This window comes from Crinia signifera, chromosome 6 (genome assembly GCF_055691185.1).
Source record: "Crinia signifera chromosome 6, ASM5569118v1, whole genome shotgun sequence".
Classification (NCBI taxonomy): Eukaryota; Metazoa; Chordata; class Amphibia; order Anura; family Myobatrachidae; genus Crinia; species Crinia signifera.
This window is the reverse complement of record NC_139222.1, coordinates 139,570,890-139,592,344: the sequence shown is the minus strand read 5'-3', so window position 1 is coordinate 139,592,344 and position 21,455 is coordinate 139,570,890. Positions and strand designations below refer to the sequence as shown.

Here is a 21,455-nt window from a genome sequence, read left to right as displayed (position 1 = left end):
ATTGGGCCAGAAGGGCTTGGTTCCCGATGCTAGAGAGCATGGCGGTAGCCGGACCTCTGTTTCTGCCAGTATCGTCAGACCTTCTGTCTCAGGGACCAATCAGATGCCAAGACCCGCAGAACTTGTCGTTGACGGTGTGGAAATTGAGAGGCAGCAACTAAGGGAGAAGCACCTATCCCCAGAAGTGATAGAAATACTTCTTCAGGCTAGGAAAAAGGTTTCGTCAGCCATCTATTACAGAGTCTGGAGGATATTTGCTAAATGGTCTAAGGGCAAATTTCAGTTTCCAAATGCATCCATCTCTCATGTTCTACAGTTTCTGTGTGACGGTTTCAACAAGGGCTTAGCAGTTTCTACCCTGAAAGTGCACATCTCAGCATTAAGTGTATTGTTAGACCAGAGGCTGGCAGATCATACCCTAGTAAAAAGGTTCTGTCAGGCCATCAAGAGGATCCGGCCAAGGATTCGCTCCTTGGTTCCTCAATGGGATCTTAACTTGGTGCTAAACGGACTTATGGAGGCTCCATTTGAGCCGTTGGACAGAACAAACCTTAAGTTTTTGACATGGAAAGTGGCGTTCCTGGTAGCAATCACTTCAGTCAGACGGGTTAGTGAGCTCCAGGCGCTGTGCATTCAGGAGCAATATCTGAAGATATTCCCGGATAAAGTAGTTTTGGAGACTAAAGATTCTTTTTTGCCAAAAGTGGTGTCATTTTTTCATTTAAATCAAGAAATTATATTACCTTGTTTTTTTCCCAATCCTTCAAATAAAAAGGAAGAGAATTTGCATTCATTAGATGTGGTCAGAGCCATTAGAATTTATTTGGATAGATCTGCTTCATTCAGACAGACAGAGAATTTGTTTGTGATTCCGCAAGGTGCGAAGAAGGGATTCGTTCCAGCGAAACAGACAATTTCACGATGGCTTAAAGAAGTTATTTCCTTTACCTACAAGAAAGTAGGACGTCCAGTCCCGGAGGGTATCAAGGCACACTCGACAAGGGCAATGGCGGTTTCATGGGCGAGAGAGGCGAACGTATCGGCCAGAGAGATATGTCAAGCGGCTACTTGGAAGTCTCTGCATACGTTTTCCAAGCATTATGCCCTGGATGTGGCAGGGGCACGTTTTGGAAGCGAAGTCCTGAGACAAGCGCTAGCTTGAGGTATTGTATATCCCACCCTACTGCTTTGGTACATCCCAATGTAATGGCTGCCATGAAGTATGAAGGAGAAAGCAAGGATTATACTCACGATAATACCTTTTCTTCGGAATACTTCATGGCAGCCCATATTTTTTTAGCCCTCCCTGTTTCTGTTTTTTCCCTAGGATCGGGTCGGAGACATTCAAAAGACTATGGTGTAAGGGGAGGTGCTCAGTTATATAGCAGAGGAAGAGGAGGAGCTGGATCCTAGGGGAGAAAAAAACTACCTGTCTAATTGGGAGAGAGAGGGGGATAAACCCAATGTAATGGCTGCCATGAAGTATTCCGAAGAAAAGGTATTATCGTGAGTATAATCCTTGCTTTCTAGGCATGCTGAAACATTACATTTTGAACAATGCTATGCTACCAACTTTATGGCAACAGTTTGGGGAAGGCTCTTTTCTATTTCATCATGACTTTCCCCATTACACAATGCAAGGACTATAAAGACATGGGAGTCTCTTCTACTAACTGCGAGGGGTGCGATATACCATTGCCGAAATGTTTACACACTGGCAATGACACCTGATCATGCACCCTCTGCCCTATGGGTCATGGAGCCCTTTTCTGCTAATTTTGTTGTCTGTAAAGTGTGGTCACAATAACTCGCACCCACAAGATCATAGCAACTTGGATTGACCGCCATAGTTTTAGTCATTTAAAAGAACTTGACTGGTCAGTGCAGCCCTAACCTCAACCCCATCCAGCACCTTTGGGGTGAACTAGAGTGGAGATTGTGAGCCAGGCCTTCTCATCCAGCATCAGTGCCTGGCCTCATAAAAAGTAAATGTATTTAAATACAATGTCATTACAGTCCCTGTCGGTGTAATGGTCAGATGCCCGTTTTACTTTTGTCCATATGGTGTATGTTGAGTACAATTCACACACCCTCCTAAATTGAATGACTGAGTTATCTTTGCTAATTTTGACAAATAATCTCATAGTTAAATCTTTTTGTTTGAACCTAGTTTTATTTTGCAGATGTGTATTGTAGATCATGCAGTATCTTGGTGGAGTATGGAAAGGTTTTTATTGCATTTCTTGTGGTACTACTTTTTGGAATCGTGTATAAATAAATAAGAAATAATCTCCTTGTGTGGTTTTCCTATGTGTCGAATCCTTCTAACATATATTAAAATTAGATGTCTTTAATTGAAGAACGTTGTCGTACCCGAACTCACGTGAGTAAGTATTTTGTGACGTCTGTAAAGCTTTCTTTTATCCTCCATTCATTTGTACCCCCTCTGTGGATGAGGTGGCTCATCCCTGGAAATGTTGTGAAGTGTATAATACCTCCAGTCAGAATGCAGCCCAATCCCTGGTCTGGGCCTGGATTTTATGCTGTGTGTGGAGAAACTAAACGATGATTGACTGCTGAAAGCAATACATACTTAAAAAGGAACAAATTAAGTGTTGAAGGCAGGAATAAAGCATTGTTTTGAAAGTAACAGCATTCCTATAACTAGATATAACTGGATGAGAGATGCTGATCAGAGGGACACCTTTGATTACATTCTGTGAGACATAGATGTTGCTGGTACATAAGAACAGAGGATAAAAGAAACCTTTTACAGATGTCACAAAATACTTACCCACGTGAGTTCCGGTACAACATTGTTGTTTAACTCAAGACCTCTAGTTTAATTATATGCCAGAGGGATATGAGACATAGACATTGAAAAACCACACAAGGAGAGTTTTATTATTTATTTATTTATACACAATTCCATAAAGTAGCACCACAAGAAGTGCAATAAAAACCTTTCCATATTGTATCTTTGAAGGCTAAAAACGAGACTACTTTGCATTTTTCTAGTTGGCAGCAACCTTTCAGAAGCACGCAGGTCCTTAATACCTAGTATCCGGGTAAAGGTTTCTTGCTGAAAATAGTCTTCCTTATTTATCCCTAGTGTTTTGGTAGCAGTTGGTAGAAAGATCATAGAATATGGCAAATTCTTGTATTGGTGAGCCACTTACAAATAATCATATGGCAGAATCTGTCATTCCATGCTACTTCACATTCGCAGACCTCTCCTTTGTCAGTGGCTGGCATTAATGTGCGGTTAGGGTGGCCTATCCTGGGATTGTGATTGGCCGGATCCCAGGATTTGGCCCCAAAATGACCAGAATTTCATTACGATTTTGGGATTAGACTGCGCATGCGTAGTCTAATGCCGGGCAGTGTCTGAGCACTTGCTCAGATGCTGCCCGGCTTCTCCTCCTTTCCTCAGCTATCCAGCTCTGCACAGCATGACTTAGTCACAGGTTACGCTGCTCAGGCTACACAGCCGTTCCGCCCGCCCTATCGCTGGCACGGCTTCCAGCCGTCTGCCTGGCTAAGCCCTGCCCACCGGCCAGGCTCCATGCCGCACCAGCCCGGCTCTCAGCCATGCAGATAATTATGGGGTGGTTGGGCATTCTTCCTTCCTTTTTTTTTTTCTTAGGGAAGCCTATCACAGGAATCCAGAGATTGAGCATTTTTCAATCCCGAATTCCGGGATTGAAAAAATGCCCCGGGATTGGCATCCCTACATGCAATACAGGAACTGCAGTGCAAAACCTCTGCAATGTGAAGATGCAAACATTTTATGGAACAATGATACCCTTGTTAAGGCTTTATATTTGTTATACCATTCACACCAGCACTTCCTAGTTTGTCCCTTTTTCCCCTAATAGATCTCTATTTTTGTAGTCCTTTTTTTTTTTTTTTTTTATACCTCCTTTCTGACACTGGTTATTTTTCCTTTTTTTGTTTACAGAAATCATAGACCAGCCAGGGGTGGACATCTTTGGTCAGGTCTATAACCAGTGGAAGAGCAAAGAGTGTGTGTGTCCCAACTGTAATCGCAGTATTGCAGCCTCACGCTTTGCCCCCCACCTAGAGAAATGTTTGGGCATGGGAAGGAACAGTAGCCGCATCGCAAATCGGAGGTAAATAATGCTCCTTATTTGTTTTTTCTCTAGTTTGGAATTGCCACACTGTGATCTCTGCTCCATTAAAATTCCGTAAATTAAAAAATACTTTCAGTTCAGGAAAGCAAACCAGCTTTCATTTCTCTGTAAGGTCTTTCCTCCACACAGAATAAACATTCTGATTGGTTTTCAGGATTGCGAGCAGCAACAACATGAACAAATCAGAAAGTGACCAGGAAGATAATGATGATGTGAATGATAATGACTGGTCTTACGGATCGGAGAAGAAAGGTGCGTTTAGTCAGTCTGGAGGTAACTAACCAGTGCTGTATTCTAATATTCTATTGGTTTTCTGTTTAATTCATTGGCTTGGTCTGCACTTTATTTACTTTTATTATTATTTTTTTCCTCTTCCCCTCTCCCATGTTCCTTACTTATCCTCTTATGTTTTTGCTTATTTTGACTGGAAATCCTTCCCTTTTTTTGTGCACTGTTTTCACCTGCACTATAATATAATATTCCTCCATTTCTGTTTTTTGTGTGGCTTTTTTTTTTTCTTCTCCCATGCTTTATACCTGCCCATCCCCCCCCCCTCCCACAACCCCCCATTTTTAGCAAAGAAGAGAAGATCAGAAAAGGTAAGATGATTTTTACACATTACAATAAGGCATTCTGTCTAGTCAAAATAAATTTAGAATATTTAGGTGCAAGATTCATTGTTTATTTCTCCTTCAGAGGCATTGCTTTTTTTTGTGGATGTAAAAATAGGTTTCTCATTTTAAGTATCAATACGGGAGTCACCCCAGATGTGATTGATTTTTAAGGCCATCATCTAATGTTTCATAGCTTCCAATTGTCCTGAAAAATTTGGGTAGGACAGTCCTGTTTTTCAAGGGCTGTTCCACAGTGAAGGTGGGGCAGTTCAAAGATCCTCTCTTGCTACTCTGCTTCATTGGGAGAGATTGACAGTGGGCATGGCCAGCAGGTCACAGAGCAATGGGCATGTCCTCACAGTAATGAAACAGGGCATGGTTTGTGATCATATGAACCATGAGGCTGTGCCCTCAACTTTCAGGTGAGTGCCACTGATCTCCCTCTTCCATGCATTTGGGGGGTATGATGTGTTTTTTTTTGTTTGTTTTTTTGTCTGTTTACTCTAGCATTGTCTTTTTAGTAGAGGCCCCCTCCCCCAAGTATTTTCCTACCTGAAACATTGCTTGTTTCATTTCAACTTAATTTTTTTATTTTTGTATTCAATGATTGTACTTGCTTTCAGAACCCAAACTCTCCAAGAAGATCAAAATCCATAAAACACAAAAATGGTAAGTGCTATTTTTATAGCCAGTTTAAGTAATCTGTGGCTCTCCAGCTGTCCTCTACCAAGCTGTGTACACATGGTGCAATATATTGCTCAGTGTCCAGTTTTCATCAGCGACCCGAGATGGTTGCTGATGAACAAGAGACTCTGCCAGGGGAGCCGCAGAGGGAAACAGGTGATCACAGGAGCTATAGATGGTTTCACACAGTTTAAAATTTTAGATTTACATTTTTGTAGTAATGTTGATAGAATGTTACGCCTTCTGGTACCCAGTCTTTCAAAATCCCACTCTTGAGGTGAAAGGCACAAAAAACCTGGCTTTGGATTTGCTTTGACATGGTTTTTTTTTGTTTTTTTTATTATTCTTGGTGATGATATTTTCCATTGCATAGACTTGCATTTTGTTTCAGGATCGTACTGGAAGGTCCATGTTTCTTCCTCACACTCCATGGCAGCCATTACTCTTTGATTATTCCCCCTCTCCTCCAGTGATAGACAGGTAGATTTGAAACTCCGTCCACCTCGGTTATATAGCACCTCCTCCCCTTTGCTTTACAGTCTTTTTCCTGTATCCAGTGAGATTAGTTCAGTATAGGTTTGTTGATTTTGTGTAAGGACTTACTCTTTTGTTCCTAGCAAGAGCCCTCTGTGTAGGTGCTGCTGGAAGGGGGAATGGCATCCCGGGGAGAAGGTCCGGATCCAGGCTTATACCAGGTGGTGTCCTGCTCTATAAGTTCTACACCCCGTTACCAGGCAGTTGCCTTGAGAGGGGTCCGCTCCCCCCCCCCCCCCCCCATGCAGCCATGTCACTATGCCGCTCAGACTTCCAGTCTGTTTGGAGAAGCCGCAGCGCCGAGACAGGGTGGAAGTAAGCGGTGAAGGGGCGGAAGTGACGCTTGATGCTGATCGCGTTATGCGCCCGCCTCCTCTGCTGATCCCACAGACACTGGAAACCTTAGGAGGGGCGTAAGTGAAGCCTAAGTATGGGCGGAAATGATGCTGTAGCGTCTGGTGCCGCGCTTTGAACCCACCTTCCGTATATGTAAGGCGGTAATTGAGTCAAAATGTTATCCTGTGTGTGTATTCTGGTCGTTGAATGATATAGGAAATGCTCAACATGGATCCTGAAGCCAGCCCTTCTACCCCTAAGCCAGTGGTTCCCAAACTGTGTGCCGTGGCTCCCTGGGGTGCCTCAGGACACTTGCAGGGGTGCCCCAGGTTGGAGGTCCAGGACCAATTCAAATTATTTATGGACAAAACACGTGCTGGTGGCTGCTAATCATAAAATGTGTAAAAAAAAATAAAAAAGCAAATCATGCCCATTACCACATAACAGAATCTAAGAAGCACATATAAACACAATCTACTTAGTTTTATGTATTTTGGGGGGTTCTAGGGGTGACGTGGAAAAAATCTGATACTCTAGGCTGCCGTGATTCGAAAAAAATTGGGAACCTCTGCCCTAAGCCATTAGGTGCTGTGGAGAGGTAAGTGCAATCTGAATAGTGTAGTGATTGGTCTTTATCTATCTTTTTACCTAGTGTGTCTAAAGCTGCTGGGAAGAAGAGTACTTCCAAGACTATGAATATATCAAAGAACTGTCTTTCACCTGATAAAATCTTTTCTGGAAAGGAAAATATTTGCAAGGACTGTAATGTATCTGCTGAAGTGCAACAGTCAACCTCCAACAGCTAATGGACTAGATGAAAAAGTCATTTATGACTAAAGAGGAATTAAAAGGCATGCAAGGGGTTAAAAGAACTAGGTCTGAGACTAGTGTGGACTTTGAATATGATTCTGAATCCCCCTTGTTATATGGTGAAGATTCTGAGAAGTCTGAGCTGGAAGCTGGGGGAATTCCAAAAAAGGACAGATCATTTAATCTGGAAACAGTAGACAGTCTTCTTAAATATATCCTATAAATCTATGGATTATAAAGAGACAGAAGTGGCTGAAGATAATGATTGCTTATTTGAAGATAGGTCAGTCAAATCCAGAGTGTTCCCAGTACATAAGATTGGAGGAAGATTACGAAGGTTCGTGAGTCATTCCATACAAGACAAATGGATTATTTTGATTGTGTCAAAAGGGTATCATCTAGAATTCGACAGTTTCCCTGTAAGAAGATTTATACAATCAAGGGATCCTCAGAAGTCAGAAGAATTAGAAGCCTTTCATCACAGTGTTCGATATGATGGAATCTGGCAGTGTAACATGTACCATTCAAAGAAAGAAAAAAGGGGTTTTATTCCAAGATGTTCCTGGTAAGAAAGGCTACCGGTGGATACAGAGCGATCCTGGACCTCCAGAGATTTGAACAAGTGTCTGAAAATAAAGAAGTTTCACATGGAGACACTAAAGTCTATTCTATTGGGAGTCAGGCAAGGCGACTTCATGGCCTCAATAGACTTAAAAGACGCCTACTTCCATGTTTGCATATTGAAGAGGGACAGAAAATTTCTGAAGCTATGTGTGCTAGATCATCTGCAATTTACATGTTTCCCATTTTGCCTCTCCTCAGCATGCCTGAGAATCTTTACAAAGGTTCTGGCAGGCCTCATAGCTCATCTGAGACTGCTGGGAGTAGCAATCTGGTCCTATCTGGAAGACCTATTGGTATTCGGAAGATTGTAGAGGACGCCTTAGAGATCACAATCTCCACTCTAGAGTCTCACGGTTGGTTGATCAACAGAAAAGAGTCCTTTAACCTAACCTAACCTCTTACCAGAATCTACTTTTTCTAGGAGTCATTATAGATACAGTAGACTACATAATCTGTCAGAGGAAAGATGCGACAGGATTCAACTATTAGCATCAATAATTCAAGGTCAAAAGAAGACTGCATTGCGTCAAGTTCTACGGCTGCTGGGAATGTTAACATGTACCATAGAAGTCATGCCCTGGGCAAGGTGGAGGATGAGAGACCTCCAAGGAGATGTTCTGCAGGGTACTTATGTTAGTTGGGTGCCCACTATAGTTAGTAGGCTCATACCCCCACAGAGTTGATTTTATATAGTGTGGCGAGCCACGGAGCCTGAATCGTAGCGAGCCCCGCAAGGGGATGCGGAAAACTAAGCAAATAGCTTAGTGGGCGCCCAACTAACATATAAGTACCTTCTGAAGTTTATAAATGATCACACAGACTTAGAAGACAAAATAAAACTAAGTTAAAGAACAAGGAATTCTTTAAGTTGGTGGCTGAGCCCACAATTAAGATCCAGAAACACATCTCTTCTCCAACCAAAATATGTAGTATTGACGACAGACACAAGCGCCTCAGGATGGGGAGCAGTTCTAGGTCAGCAAAACTGTCAAGGATTCTGGTCACGCCTGTTATTTCTTTGTGGAAATAAAAAAAAAAAAAAAAATTGGCATACCGCAAATAGATCTGATGGCTTTGAATCAGAACAAGAAGGTCAATCACTTTTATCCCAGATTCCATCTACCAGGAGCAATGGGGATAGATGTCTTTTCTCTAAGTTGGGACGTCAGTCTGGCCTACGTGTTCCCTCCATTCCCGATGGTATTGAGAAAATTCCTCTAAAGTTCATTACCTGGAAGGTAGTGTTTCTCACAGCCATAACATCTGCCAAGGGAGTCGGAGAATTGCAGGCTTTATGGGGCAGAAGAGCCTTACCTAAATATATTTCCCAATTGAGTTGTACTGAGAACTAACCCTATGTTCCTGCCAAATGTAATTTCAGATTTCAACCTGAATCAAGAGGTCATTCTTCCAGCATTTTACCCTAATCCTGAGGAAGAGGAGAAATTACACGTTTGATGTGAGGAGAGCTATTTCCTGTTATCTCCAGGGAGTGGAAGGAATACGGAAATCTAAGCAATTGTTTACACTCCATTTGAGTCCAAGGAAAGGCGAAGCGGCCTCTAAGGTTACCATTGCATGTTGGATTCAAGGAGACAATATCGTTTGTGTACAAAGAAAAGGGTCTCGAGGTTCCTGATCGGCTGAAGGCACACTCTTACCAGGGCCATGTCTACCTCTTGGGCGAGAAAGGTGCAAGTTTCTGCAAAAGATATATGTGCAGCAGCAACATGGTCCTATGTACATACCTTTTCTGCGTACTGTAACATCGATGTATCTCATGCCCACTTCAGGAGAAATGTTCATCAGCAAGCTATGCTGTGATTTATTATTAATATATTTTCTGAAGTTTGAATTGACTTTGTGTATTTATTTACCCGCCCTTCTTATTATGCTTTGGTATATCCCAGAGTAATATCCCCCCCCCCCCCAAGGTTCTATAAGATGGTGTTCTGGAGACACTCAAAAGACTGTGGAGCAAAGGGGAGGAGGTGCTATATACCCGAGGTGGGCGGAGTTTCAAATCTACCTGCCTAACACTGCAGGAGAGGGGGATAAACCCAGAGTAATGGCTGCCATTGAGTGGTTCAGAAGAAAATAAATTGTTGTAAGTATAATTTGCATATTTCATTACAGGTAATAATACCTGTATCTAAAATTTGTACATCCTCTTTAATTTATACCAAAATGTCTGTACGAATTATTTTTTGATTTTCTTACTGCTCGGTAGTGAGAAGCCTTGAAACTATCCTATCTCAATATTTTGTCATGTAAAGATTTTTCATGCGAAACTTACCCAACCATTTCTTGCCCGTGTTTTACCATTTTTGCTTTTTGGATGCTGAGTCGATCAACGTTTGTTTGATTTTGATATGGAAGATCTTCATGTGAAGGTTTATTACCTTTTACTTCCTCATGACCATTGCTAAATCTTTTATGCCATTCACGCAAGTGTACATGACATACAATCTGCCTCTAGCATACAGAAAGATTTGGTGGCCATTTTCTTCAATTTAACTTAAAATATTAAGTTTCAAAACAAAAATTCTACTATTGTCGTAAGGGGGTTGACACTTCCAAAACCATTTTGGAATAGTTCAGGGTCCATGTTCTCCCCCCTCCTATTGAACTCATTCAGTATGGTGTATTTTTACAAATACAGTCACTTTATTTAATAGCCACACCTCATATGGCATGTGATCTCTGGGTTGACACCTAAGAATGGTCTTCAAAAAAAGTTTTTCATGATTTTTTTTTTTTTTTTTTACTTGGTTTATACTTTTACCATCCAAGTGGGCATAGAGTTAATAGTGGGCTGAGCGCAGCGAGGCACCATGCCCAAAGCATGGCAATCAAAGCGGTTTTCAAGATGACCTTAACAACAACAAAAAAATGGATCTCCTGTTGATCTTTAGCTTGTGCCGACATTCCTTCACTGTATTCTTAGACATATTGTTTATCATCTATACCAGAACCACCTCATAGGAAGAGGGCGACTATATTATAAAGGTTTTCTCTGCCACAAAACCCATATGTAATGCCAGTATGGTATATTTTGTTGACCTTCATAATATTGCCATAAATAACATTCATAATGTCGACATTAATAGAATATCGACATTACTGATAGCCTAGTGCCATGATGGAGTCAGGTTTCCTTACGGTGCAGGATGTGGCCTGAAATATAAACCCCCAAAAGGTGTCACCCACACCTTAAACTAGATTATAGGAAAAAACAAGCCGTAAGGGAGAATACTTTTCAAAGGTGCATAAATAAAAATAAATCACTTAGAGGAAGTCACATAGAAGAACTTCCTGTATTAAATGTGTGGGTTTTTTTTTCCTATGGGTTTTCATTCCTTGGGATCATTTCTTGAGATGATAAATCCTCCGTAAGCTCACTCAGCACACAGCAGTGTGTGCTGAGCAATCTGTCAGGGCCAGTGTTCCCTGGTGAGAGCACTGGCCCCGACTGATTACTATCCATCATGCTGGATATTAAACGCTGGGCAATCGCGACACACGGCCCAATGTAGTGGCATTTTCTAAGCTTTCTAGTGAGATCATTTAGAAAATGCCCCTAAATTGCTACCTGTGTAGACCCCATTACTTCTTGGTGCTGGTCAGTGCAGAATGTTAGCATTTAGCATGCCAATATGTTCAGTGTTGATATTCAATAATGACTGCATCCAGTAATGCCATGTTGTAATTCATGTAAAAGAAAATGCTGCACTGTAATTTGATTAGAAGATTCCTCGGGCAAGTATGGCTAGCTCCTAGTGAATCGATATGCTACATCTGGCTTACAATGTTATTGATTTTATTGGCAATATATGGCCTCTGAAAGGTATTTGATTTAGGGCTTTGCTGCAATTTAGGATTTTCTCATAGATTCATGATCTAGTTGTACAGACAGCAGTCTGGACCTTACCATGCTGATTCAGTGCAGTTGTGTGTGTATATGTGTCTTAGAATATCCCAAAATATATTATGATATGTCTTTTTTTCCCTCTTAATTCTTTCATGAAACTTAATTTTTTTTGTTTATATATATTTTTTTTTAAGGAGATCTTTCTGTTAATACGGACCCATTTAAGGTACAGTTCTAGCCTGCATTTCTTACTTTACAGCATCAAGAAATAAAAGGCAAGGTTGGCAATTGCTCCTATAATGATGTCCTTAGCTTGTATCATTTGGATTATGCTACATTTAAATTTTATTATGCTGGTTCTGCCTCAAGCAGCTAAAACCTATCCCAAATAAGCGCACCTCTTCAGAAACGCAACACACGTTTTACTGAACCCTTTTTTGGTACTTGTTTCCTAGCACGGCCACAACGATTTAGATCGTTGTGGTCGTAAGATAAAAAATCGGATCGATCGCATCGCATGCGATTTGGTCGCATGCGATGCGACCGATCCGACCGACCGATTTTTCACCCGATTTTTTTTTTTTTTTTCACCTGATTATTTTCAATTGCCCCCCCAAATGTTACTAAGTGGGCTAGACCCCACGATAGACGTCAACCCGAAGCGTGGCGAGCCCGCGAGGGGCGGCGGTGCGCGTCCTCCGACCTTTTCATTCCCCTACTATCCACTAGGGCGTGGAGTGAGAATAGAATAGTGTGGCGAGCGCAGCGAGCCACCGAGCCCGAAGCGTGGCGAGCGCAGCGAGCCCCGCGTATAACTTCACAGGTATACGCGTCGCCACGCTTCGGGCTCGGTGGCTCGCTGCGCTCGCCACACTATTCTATTCTCACTCCACGCCCTAGTGGATAGTAGGGGAATGAAAAGGTCGGAGGACGCGCACCGCCGCCCCTCGCGGGCTCGCTGCGCTCGCCACGCTTCGGGTTGACGTCTATCGTGGGGTCATGGCGGGCACATAAAAAATGTGAAATGGGTCATATTGGCCCATTTCACCTTTTTTTTATCATTTTTCCCTATGTGAGATGGACTTAATCAAGTCCATCTCATCTTGTGCCATTATAATGGCACAAGACCGACAAGATCCTCCCGATTTCAATGTTAAAAGATTTTTTAACATTGAAGTCTATGGAAAAATCGGGTCAATCGGTCGGTCGCATCGCGGCCGATTTTAATTGGTCGCGACCGACCGATTGACCCGATTTCTGTCAATCAAAGGGAAAAAATTGTAAAAAATCGGCCACATCGTGAGGATCGTGTCCCTTAATTAAGAGCCACGATCACTCACGATTGTGGCCGTTCTAGGAAACAAGTACCCCTTTTTTTTTCGCGAGAGAATCCTTCTTTTTTTTTTCATGGGACATGTGATAGAATTGAATGAAAGGGTTTGTCTTGATCGCTTACTGCATTACCAGTTACACACTGGCTCTTATCTAGTAAAGCTGTTTGAGCCACATAAAGGAACATACTTTAGAGATGAAAGCTGTTGGAATAATAAAAGTTATTATTTTTAGGGGCAACTTGCTGCACATGTACGTTCTACTCACTAATTAGTGGAGTATTCTGGATTTTTCTTAAAGTATTTAAAGTCTTTAAACCTGGCCTTGTGGTGTATGTTTTTATACAAAGGGAGGGGGGGGAAAACATATGCACAGTTAACTGGGTACTTTTACATCAGTCTGTCGGCATTCATAACCAGTATTATTTGTAATGCATAGGTATATAACAACTACTGATGCCGCTAGGCACAACTGCACATAGAAAAAAATCCCCTGTGTTTATAGGCACCAGTTAGCAGGACCCAAATGGTGGGTCTACTGAGATGTTAAGTCCGACTCCTTATAGAGTTCTGGACCAGATTGTAACACCACAAGCTCTATGTATCAACAAATTCTGGGCAAGTAATAATGTTCCCTATTGGTGTGGCAGAGGGTGCTAATTACAGTTCTGGGGAGACTCGTGACAAAAGTCTTCGCATCTGCACCGAGTGGCAAGAGACAGCTATCGAATTCCTTTCAATGCCTCTCTGTCTGAGATAGTCATAGTGTTCGTGGCAGTGCCAGGATAGGTCTGAGAAGGAAGACCTGGCGCTCCGATCCACGCACTGTGCAGTAGCTGCTGGATAGTGCATCCGTTCACTGCTGCTGTGCAGGGTATGAGGCCATGTCCGGGGTCAGTGTGTTTAGTGGCTGCCGGGACAAGCGTGAAAGGGGAGTCCTGGTGCTCCGGTCCCCACATCTACACTGTGTGCGAAAGTCAAAGTATCTGCTTACTGCAGCCATACGTAAGACAGAGACACAGCTGTCCCTTGTTACCGTGAGGTGAAGAAAATATGGACTGGCGCATGCAGACAGCTTGTGGATCATGTGTGATGTCGGCTTGGCTCAGCCATGTCTGTCACATGATCTTCCTATCGGATGCTCCACCCGGAATCAGCGTCCGTGTGCAAGGGACTTGGGAGTCCACAAGGGCAGGGCGTCTCTTGCTTGGCGGACCTCCCAAAAATTTTAAACTTGGAGAATACTGCTCTTTACTGCCCTCACTAACCTAACGGCAGGAGATCAGGCCTCCCACATGTGAAGTATGTATTTTGCTGCTGAAATACATCCACAATCTGATTGGCCAACGATTGTTCTATAAGCACTGAACATAAGGTCACTTGACCTTAGTTTAGTGCAGCTTAATAAGTTGCCCCAGGTGAAACCAGCATATTTACTGATTTAACAATTAGTATCATGTGGGAGGTGAAATATTCTCTTACCTTGAGCTTGTCATCAAATTTAGATTTATTTTATTTTTTTAAGTGCATTTCCAATCTACTGTTTTTCCATTTGTATGCTCTTTTGTAAGGTGTTGTCTTAATTTGATTCATTTTGTAACTTGTTGTTAGGCCTTCTATGGTGACAATCCAATTAGGCTCAAGGGTTGCCTCGGCGTTAAAACGACAGCAACTGCACTGAAACTAATTTAGCTCATTTCTACTCCTGCATATGGCTACGAGTGGTTTTGAGACAGTTTGGGCTGCCGTAAAGTGTGGTTGTTGTGCTTATTTACCAATTTGGATTGTTCTGTAGAAGTGAAGTCCATGTTTAAAGTTTATGTAATAAAGAGATCATTGTCCTCTCCCTTTACAGTACAGCAGCAGTGCAGGAATTAGTTATGAAAATCTTGGTCCAGAAGAATTACATACCCTTCTAACCACGGTAAGGACATTGACTCCTCTACCCTATATGCCAATGTTAGTAAATCTGCATTAATGCAAATTTTATGGATAATCTGATATATTTATCTTTGAACAAGGCTGAATCATAGGGTATATTTAAAAATAGCAACCAAACCTCAAATAACCCATTCACAGAATAGTATTTTTGTCTTTAAAGTTTCTTGATGCTTTCATCAGCAAGGCCTACATGTTCTATTTATTCTGCTTTTGAATGGCCCTTGGCAAAAATTGACAGGAAATGTATAGTTCTCTGCATCTGTTGTGCATTATGTCATGCTATGTGAAAGAGAGGCCTTTACAAATGGCTTATGTGGTTGTAGCATGTGCCTCGCCGTATCTTGCCGTTTAGTATTGTTCTTTGAGCCAAGTTTGGGGTGTGGATTTGCGAGTGCAGTCATGCCTGGCTCTCATTTTTGAAGGAAAAGAACTGCGTAGGCTCATATGTGTCACAGAAACCAACTGAGGTTAATTTGTAGGGTTCTTGTCCTAGAAAGGACAACTGAGCCACATAAATATCTGGAATGTTCATTACAAATGACCATTTTAGGTGACCCGTCAGCTTATCCAGTTCAAAATGTGACAATGAAGCAGTTTACGAAGAAGTTGTGATTTACATTTTTAAGGCTATATAAATACAGATACTCCCAAGTTTGGGAAAACAACACTCACCAGACTTTGTAGATATGATCACCGGGGATTCCAATCCCAAAATAAATTTATTCAGTCAAGGTAGAATACTTGCCGACGTTTTGATCCCTTAGGACCATTCTCAAGGCAGTACAGCATATGCAGAGGTAACATCCAAAGTGGCAACAGTGTAACAGGGGCAGGGAAGCTCTGTCCGGGTCCCTGCTTATAAAGGGGAGTGTATCCTCCCACCGCCGAATTGCGCTCCACATCGTGGAGCGCATGACGTCACTTCCGGGTAAACCCGGAAGTGCGTCGCCGCGATGTTAATGCGGCGCTGATCGTTAGTTTAAGAGGCGATCAGCTATTGCGGTCAGTGTGACAGTTGAGACCGTGGGCACTTATAGGCTAGTCATAGCCAAAGATACTGATGGGCGCACTTGCTGCAACTCTAAGGGATGTGAGAGCAGCGGGGTCACGTGATCGCATCTAGCACTGTCCATCATTGGTCAGTGCTGGTCATGTGTCACGTGTGTAATGGAGCTGTAAAAAATTTAAATATTGCCGTGGGATGGCTCTCTTGTCACACTGCTAAAGCAGGGAACCAGCTTGAGGGTGGATGAGGGGAAAAAACTATACGGTATGTGGACGAGCACACTGTTCACAGGCAGTATACATAGAAATAGAAAATGGAAGGTTAGATGTAGGCTATTTGCCTCTAAGGTAATGCTTTTAGATATAGGCAAGGTCATATGCAGGAAGTGTACAGACAAGGGAAATAATAAATATATACGATTGTGCGGTCCGGCACTCACTCCAAGTGATCAGCTGCCCCGGTGCCCATCCAAACAGTAGGATACTTAGGAAGAAAAGACTGGCACTCCAGGGTCTTGGTACAAAAGCAGTGTATTCACAGTGGGTGATAAAACAACCAACATTTCGGGGCGATGCCCCTTTGTCAAGGTGTGTGTGGTAACAAACAAAAAATGCAAGTGCTTACCTTAAATACGGGATGGTGAGAATGGGGCAGCGTGAAACGCTGTACGCCGTCTGCCGCTGCTGCGGGTGTGTGGGGGGAAGTGACGTGGTTGCTACTGGCGCAGCCGGATGTGTTACTGACTAGAGCTTGAAACGCAAGCTACAGGGGTGGTCATGGTAACTAGGTCCTCTGTTGCGTAGCCGCCGGCGGCAGAACAGCCTCAGTGCCTCACGCTGCCTGGGGTGATTATAACAAAGTGAAAAAATGAAAAATTACATACAGAATTACGAGCACTGTAAATAAATATACATATCTAAATAATAGATAGACTGCCAGTGTAAGTGAAGTGTGGGATTTTAAAAAGCCTGATATATAACTGATGGTCGACTCTCCCAATGTTGACATCATTATTTAAGTATTCAATGCAAGTGTTAATAACGACAATCTATTCATGAGGGATGCATGGGGATGTCAGTCAATTCAAGTAGCCCATTTCATGTTACATGTCTTTTTAAAGTTGTTCCTCAATGGGAACCATAAAGATGTTGTGTCAACACAGCGGGAGGAGCAATGTAGATATTTCCGGTATATTACCTGAACGATTTGATTCTTGCCACTATGGACGTTGGATCACTCTACACAATTATCCCTCACCAGGAAGGCATAGAGGCGCTCAGACAAGCTCTGACCACACACCAACAACGTCTACCACCATCTGAGTTTCTTCTTGACCTGAGTGAAAAAGTATTGAAATGCAACCATTTCCTCTACCGTGACACATACTATGTCCAGCGATCAGGGACCGCTATGGGTTCTAACCTAGCACCGTTTTATGCGAACATATACATGAACCAGTATGAACAGACCCATATATACCCCACGTATGGAGAACTGTTGCGTTTCTACAAACGCTATATCGATGACATTTTCATCATGTGGCAAGGGACCATTGATGAATTTACAGCGATGGTAGACGCCCTGAACAAACTGGACCACCCGGTAAAATTTACACATGAAGTGAGTGAAACCACCGTCAACTTTTTGGACATCTCTATCACATTAACCAACAGCATGATCAGCACGGCACTATACCGCAAAACCACGGACAGGAACACACTACTTTTGGCGACAAGCCAACACCCACCAGCATTAAAAAACAACCTACCCATCTCCCAATTTCTACGTGTGATGCGCAACAATTCCGACAAAAATACTATGGAGGAACAACTGAGTGAGATGGCAATGAGATTTCGCGATAGGGGCTACTCCAACACTAACATCAACGGATGTCTAAAGAAAGCGAGGCTCAAATTCTCCAGTGATCCAGGAACAGTATGGATAAACCAACCAGAATGGTATACACAACCACTTTTGACAACATGGCACCTACAATCAACAAATCAATTCGCCAACATTGGCAGATCATCAACTCCGATCCACAATTACACCTATCCAAAACAGCTCCACCGATGATGGCGTACAAGAAAGCACCTAATCTGAAGCAACTATTGCTGAGACCCACCATACAACCAAACACACCCCAAAATACGACTTGGTTACTTGAACGGCGCCCGGGATGCTTCAAATGCAGTGGATGTACTACATGCAGGAGCATGCTCACCGGCCCAACATTCCCACACCCTTACACCGGACAACCAGTAAAGATCAAATTCAGACTCCATTGTAATATGGACCGCCTTGTCTATATTCTGACATGCCCCTGTGGGCTTTATTATGTGGGTATGACCACTAGCAAATTTAAAGAGTGAATGGCCAACCATAGGCTCTCAATCCGCCAAGCAATAGAATCCGGAACAGCTGACCTACCAGTACCAAGACATTTCATCAAAGCCAGGCATAATGTACCAGATTTGAGATGCAAGCTTATCGACTGGATTCCGCCACCATCAAGAGGAGGAGAAGATAGAACACTACTGCTGCGCAAAAGAGAGGGTAAATGGATCTACAAACTGGACACCATTGCACCAAGAGGAATGAATGAAAACAACCCTTTCACGATCTATCTAAAATAAAATCTACGTTAACACTGAGGGCACCGGTTCCTGATTTTTGCATGTTTTTTTCATGATTTTTTCAGATTTTTCACTTTTTTTTTTTTTCATTTTCGATTTTGTTGCATTTTTAGCGTGGACTTCAAGTCCCCAACCCAACGGCGCACCACTCCGACGGTAACGGACCGGTGTGACCCACCTTTTGATACAATACGGCCACCCCCTAGACTACTATCCTCACACATAATTAACCTATATGCGGTTTTCTCTCCAGCAATAAATAAGCCCAATAGATACAGGTGGCACATGGTGACACATCCCCCCATAGTTACGTACCGCAACATCGAACCTGGACCAGGATCCCCTCAACAGACTGTACTGTCACACAACACCAGTGTGTGATTCTAAATTCACTTAAAGGCCAACCCCTAGTACCATCACACAATAATACAATAGATCACCCCTGGGTATGTTAGACCCTGTAGTATGAGGGAAAGCCGCTGTCCCACCCCGGTATAAATAAATTGGAAACTTATGTACGCACAGTGTTTATTTTGTCCATTTTGCTTATTATGTCTACATTATTTATGTATGTATGTATATGTGTTGTTTCCCGGAATCGGGACATCTGTCAGAATGAACTTCGGTCTACAGTCATTAGGTCGACCCCACTAGGTCGACTGGCAGGAAGGTTGACCTGACTTAAGGTCGACATGGGCCAATGTCGACATGACTTAAGGTCGAATTTGCATAAAGGTCGACATGTGTTTTTCACTGTTTTTTGATCCGAATGTCGACAGTCGACATGGACACAGTTGGCAATGAGAATCGGACCCTCGCATCGCTCGCTTCGCTCGCGATGCTTCGGGCACGGCACTTCTCCCACCACGCCCTAGTGGATGGTAGGGCATGAAATACCGCCTGTAGGCACATGTCGGCTCAAAAAACAGTGAAAAACCCATGTCGACCTTATGACCAGTCGACATTCCTCATGTCGACCTTTATGCAAATTCGACCTTAAGTCATGTCGACCTTGGCCCATGTCGACCTTAAGTCAGGTCAACCTTCCTGCCAGTCGACCTAGTGGGGTCGACCTAATGACTGTAGACCTAAGTTCATTCTAATAGATGACCGCATCCCGTTGTTTCCCTTATCTGTACACTTCCTGCATATGACCTTGCCTATATCTAAAAGCATTACCTTAGAGGCAAATAGCCTACATCTAACCTTCCATTTTCTATTTCTATGTATACTGCCTGTGAACAGTGTGCTCGTCCATATACCGTATAGTTGTTTTTTTTCCCCACCCTCAAGCTGGTTCCCTGCTTTAGCAGTGTGACAAGAGAGCCATCCCACGGCAATATTTAAATTTTTGACAGCTCCATTACACACGTGACCCGCACTGACCAATGATGGACAGTGCTAGATGCGATCACGTGACCCCGCTGCTCTCACATCCCTCAGAGTTGCAGCAAGTGCGCCCATCAGTATCTTTGGCTATGACTAGCCTATAAGTGCCCACGGTCTCTACTGTCACACTGACCGCAATAGCTGATCGCCTCTTAAACTGACGATCAGCGCCGCATTAACATCGCGGCGACTCACTTCCGGGTTTACCCGGAAGTGACGTCATGCGTTCCACGATGTGGAGCGCAATTCGGCGGTGGGAGGATACACTCCCCTTTATAAGCAGGGACCCGGACAGAGCTTCCCTGCCCCTGTTACACTGTTGCCACTTTGGATGTTACCTCTGCATATGCTGTACTGCCTTGAGAATGGTCCTAAGGGACCGAAACGTCTGCAAGTATTCTACCTTGACTGAATAAATTAAATTAATTTTGGGATTGGAATCCCCGGTGATCATATCTACAAAGTCTGGTTAGTGCTGTTTTCCCAAACTTGTGTGTGTGTGTGTGTATAGATAGATAGTTTGGAGTCCGCAAGCTATCTGTGTCCTGTGAGGAGGAGTTGGATTTAAAGAAACCTTTCAGTGAACATAGGGCACCTTAACCTGGTGAGTGTGCATTAAAATGGCCACCTGGTGATGATATCTGATTGGCTTTCATGATCCATGTATGCCGAGGTTGAGAATACTTAAAGAAACTGTTACGTGCATATAGGGCTATTTTCCAAGGTCAGTTCTTAATTCCTATAGGAATGACCAGACGGAAGATTTGCCAAGCTCAGTTTATTTATTGGTGACTATCTTTCACCCAGAGGAGGGGACTACAGCGCTAATTAGAACATCATTTTGTTGTTGTACCTCTCCATAGTAGTTCTTATTGTTATGCCCAATAATAATGCCCGAGTAGGGCTCTAGTTAATATTATGCCCCACAGAAGTCTTAGTTTGTTTTATGAACCCTTGTAGTTTGCATGAAATCAAAATATCCCCAATTCACATTAATGCCCACACAGTGTGATTCTGACTATTTTTTGAATTCTATATACTGTAGTTAAAATCGATTAGGCCTCAAACGGTTTTCAGCCACATTCAATGCCGATTCGATCCCGAAGCTCGGCATCAAAATTGAATAGAAAAATAGACTGTTCAGGCAAAACTATATAGTACAGATCTGTAGTCAAAATGTAATGCATTTGAATGCGTTTTGCTAGCCGTGCAATTGGATCCCAATCGAATAGCAAGTCAATCGCACTGCATGTACACCCCTAATGACCCATTACAGCAGGCATGTCCAACCTGCGGCCCTCCAGATGTGCTAAAACTACACATCCCAGCATGCCTTGCCACAATTTGGCTATTAGGGAATGCTAGAATGATGGCAATGCATGCTGGGATGTGTAGTTTTAGCACATCTGGAGGGCCGCAGGTTGGACATGCCTGCATTACAGTATCCCTTGTTTATACTGTGGTGTAGTAAATTCCTATTGTAAAGTGCAACTGAGTTTTCTGCACTATATAAGAAACCTTAGAT

The 21,455-nt window shown here is 42.9% G+C and overlaps 1 protein-coding gene across 4 annotated transcripts in view; it reads left to right on the top strand.

The window, feature by feature from the left end:
- Nucleotides 1-21,455, top strand: part of ATXN7L3 (ataxin 7 like 3) — a 37,582-nt gene that overhangs the window by 9,499 nt on the left and 6,628 nt on the right. For 3 of the 4 annotated variants that reach the window (XM_083147395.1, XM_083147394.1, XM_083147392.1), the window contains exons 4-9: nucleotides 3,962-4,133; nucleotides 4,309-4,427; nucleotides 4,731-4,753; nucleotides 5,392-5,437; nucleotides 11,822-11,853; nucleotides 14,814-14,882. In XM_083147395.1, the coding sequence (XP_083003521.1) occupies nucleotides 3,962-4,133; nucleotides 4,309-4,427; nucleotides 4,731-4,753; nucleotides 5,392-5,437; nucleotides 11,822-11,853; nucleotides 14,814-14,882 (461 nt within the window). The remainder of the gene's footprint in view (nucleotides 1-3,961; nucleotides 4,134-4,308; nucleotides 4,428-4,730; nucleotides 4,754-5,391; nucleotides 5,438-11,821; nucleotides 11,854-14,813; nucleotides 14,883-21,455) is intronic. The other variant, XM_083147396.1, reaches the window with a different exon arrangement.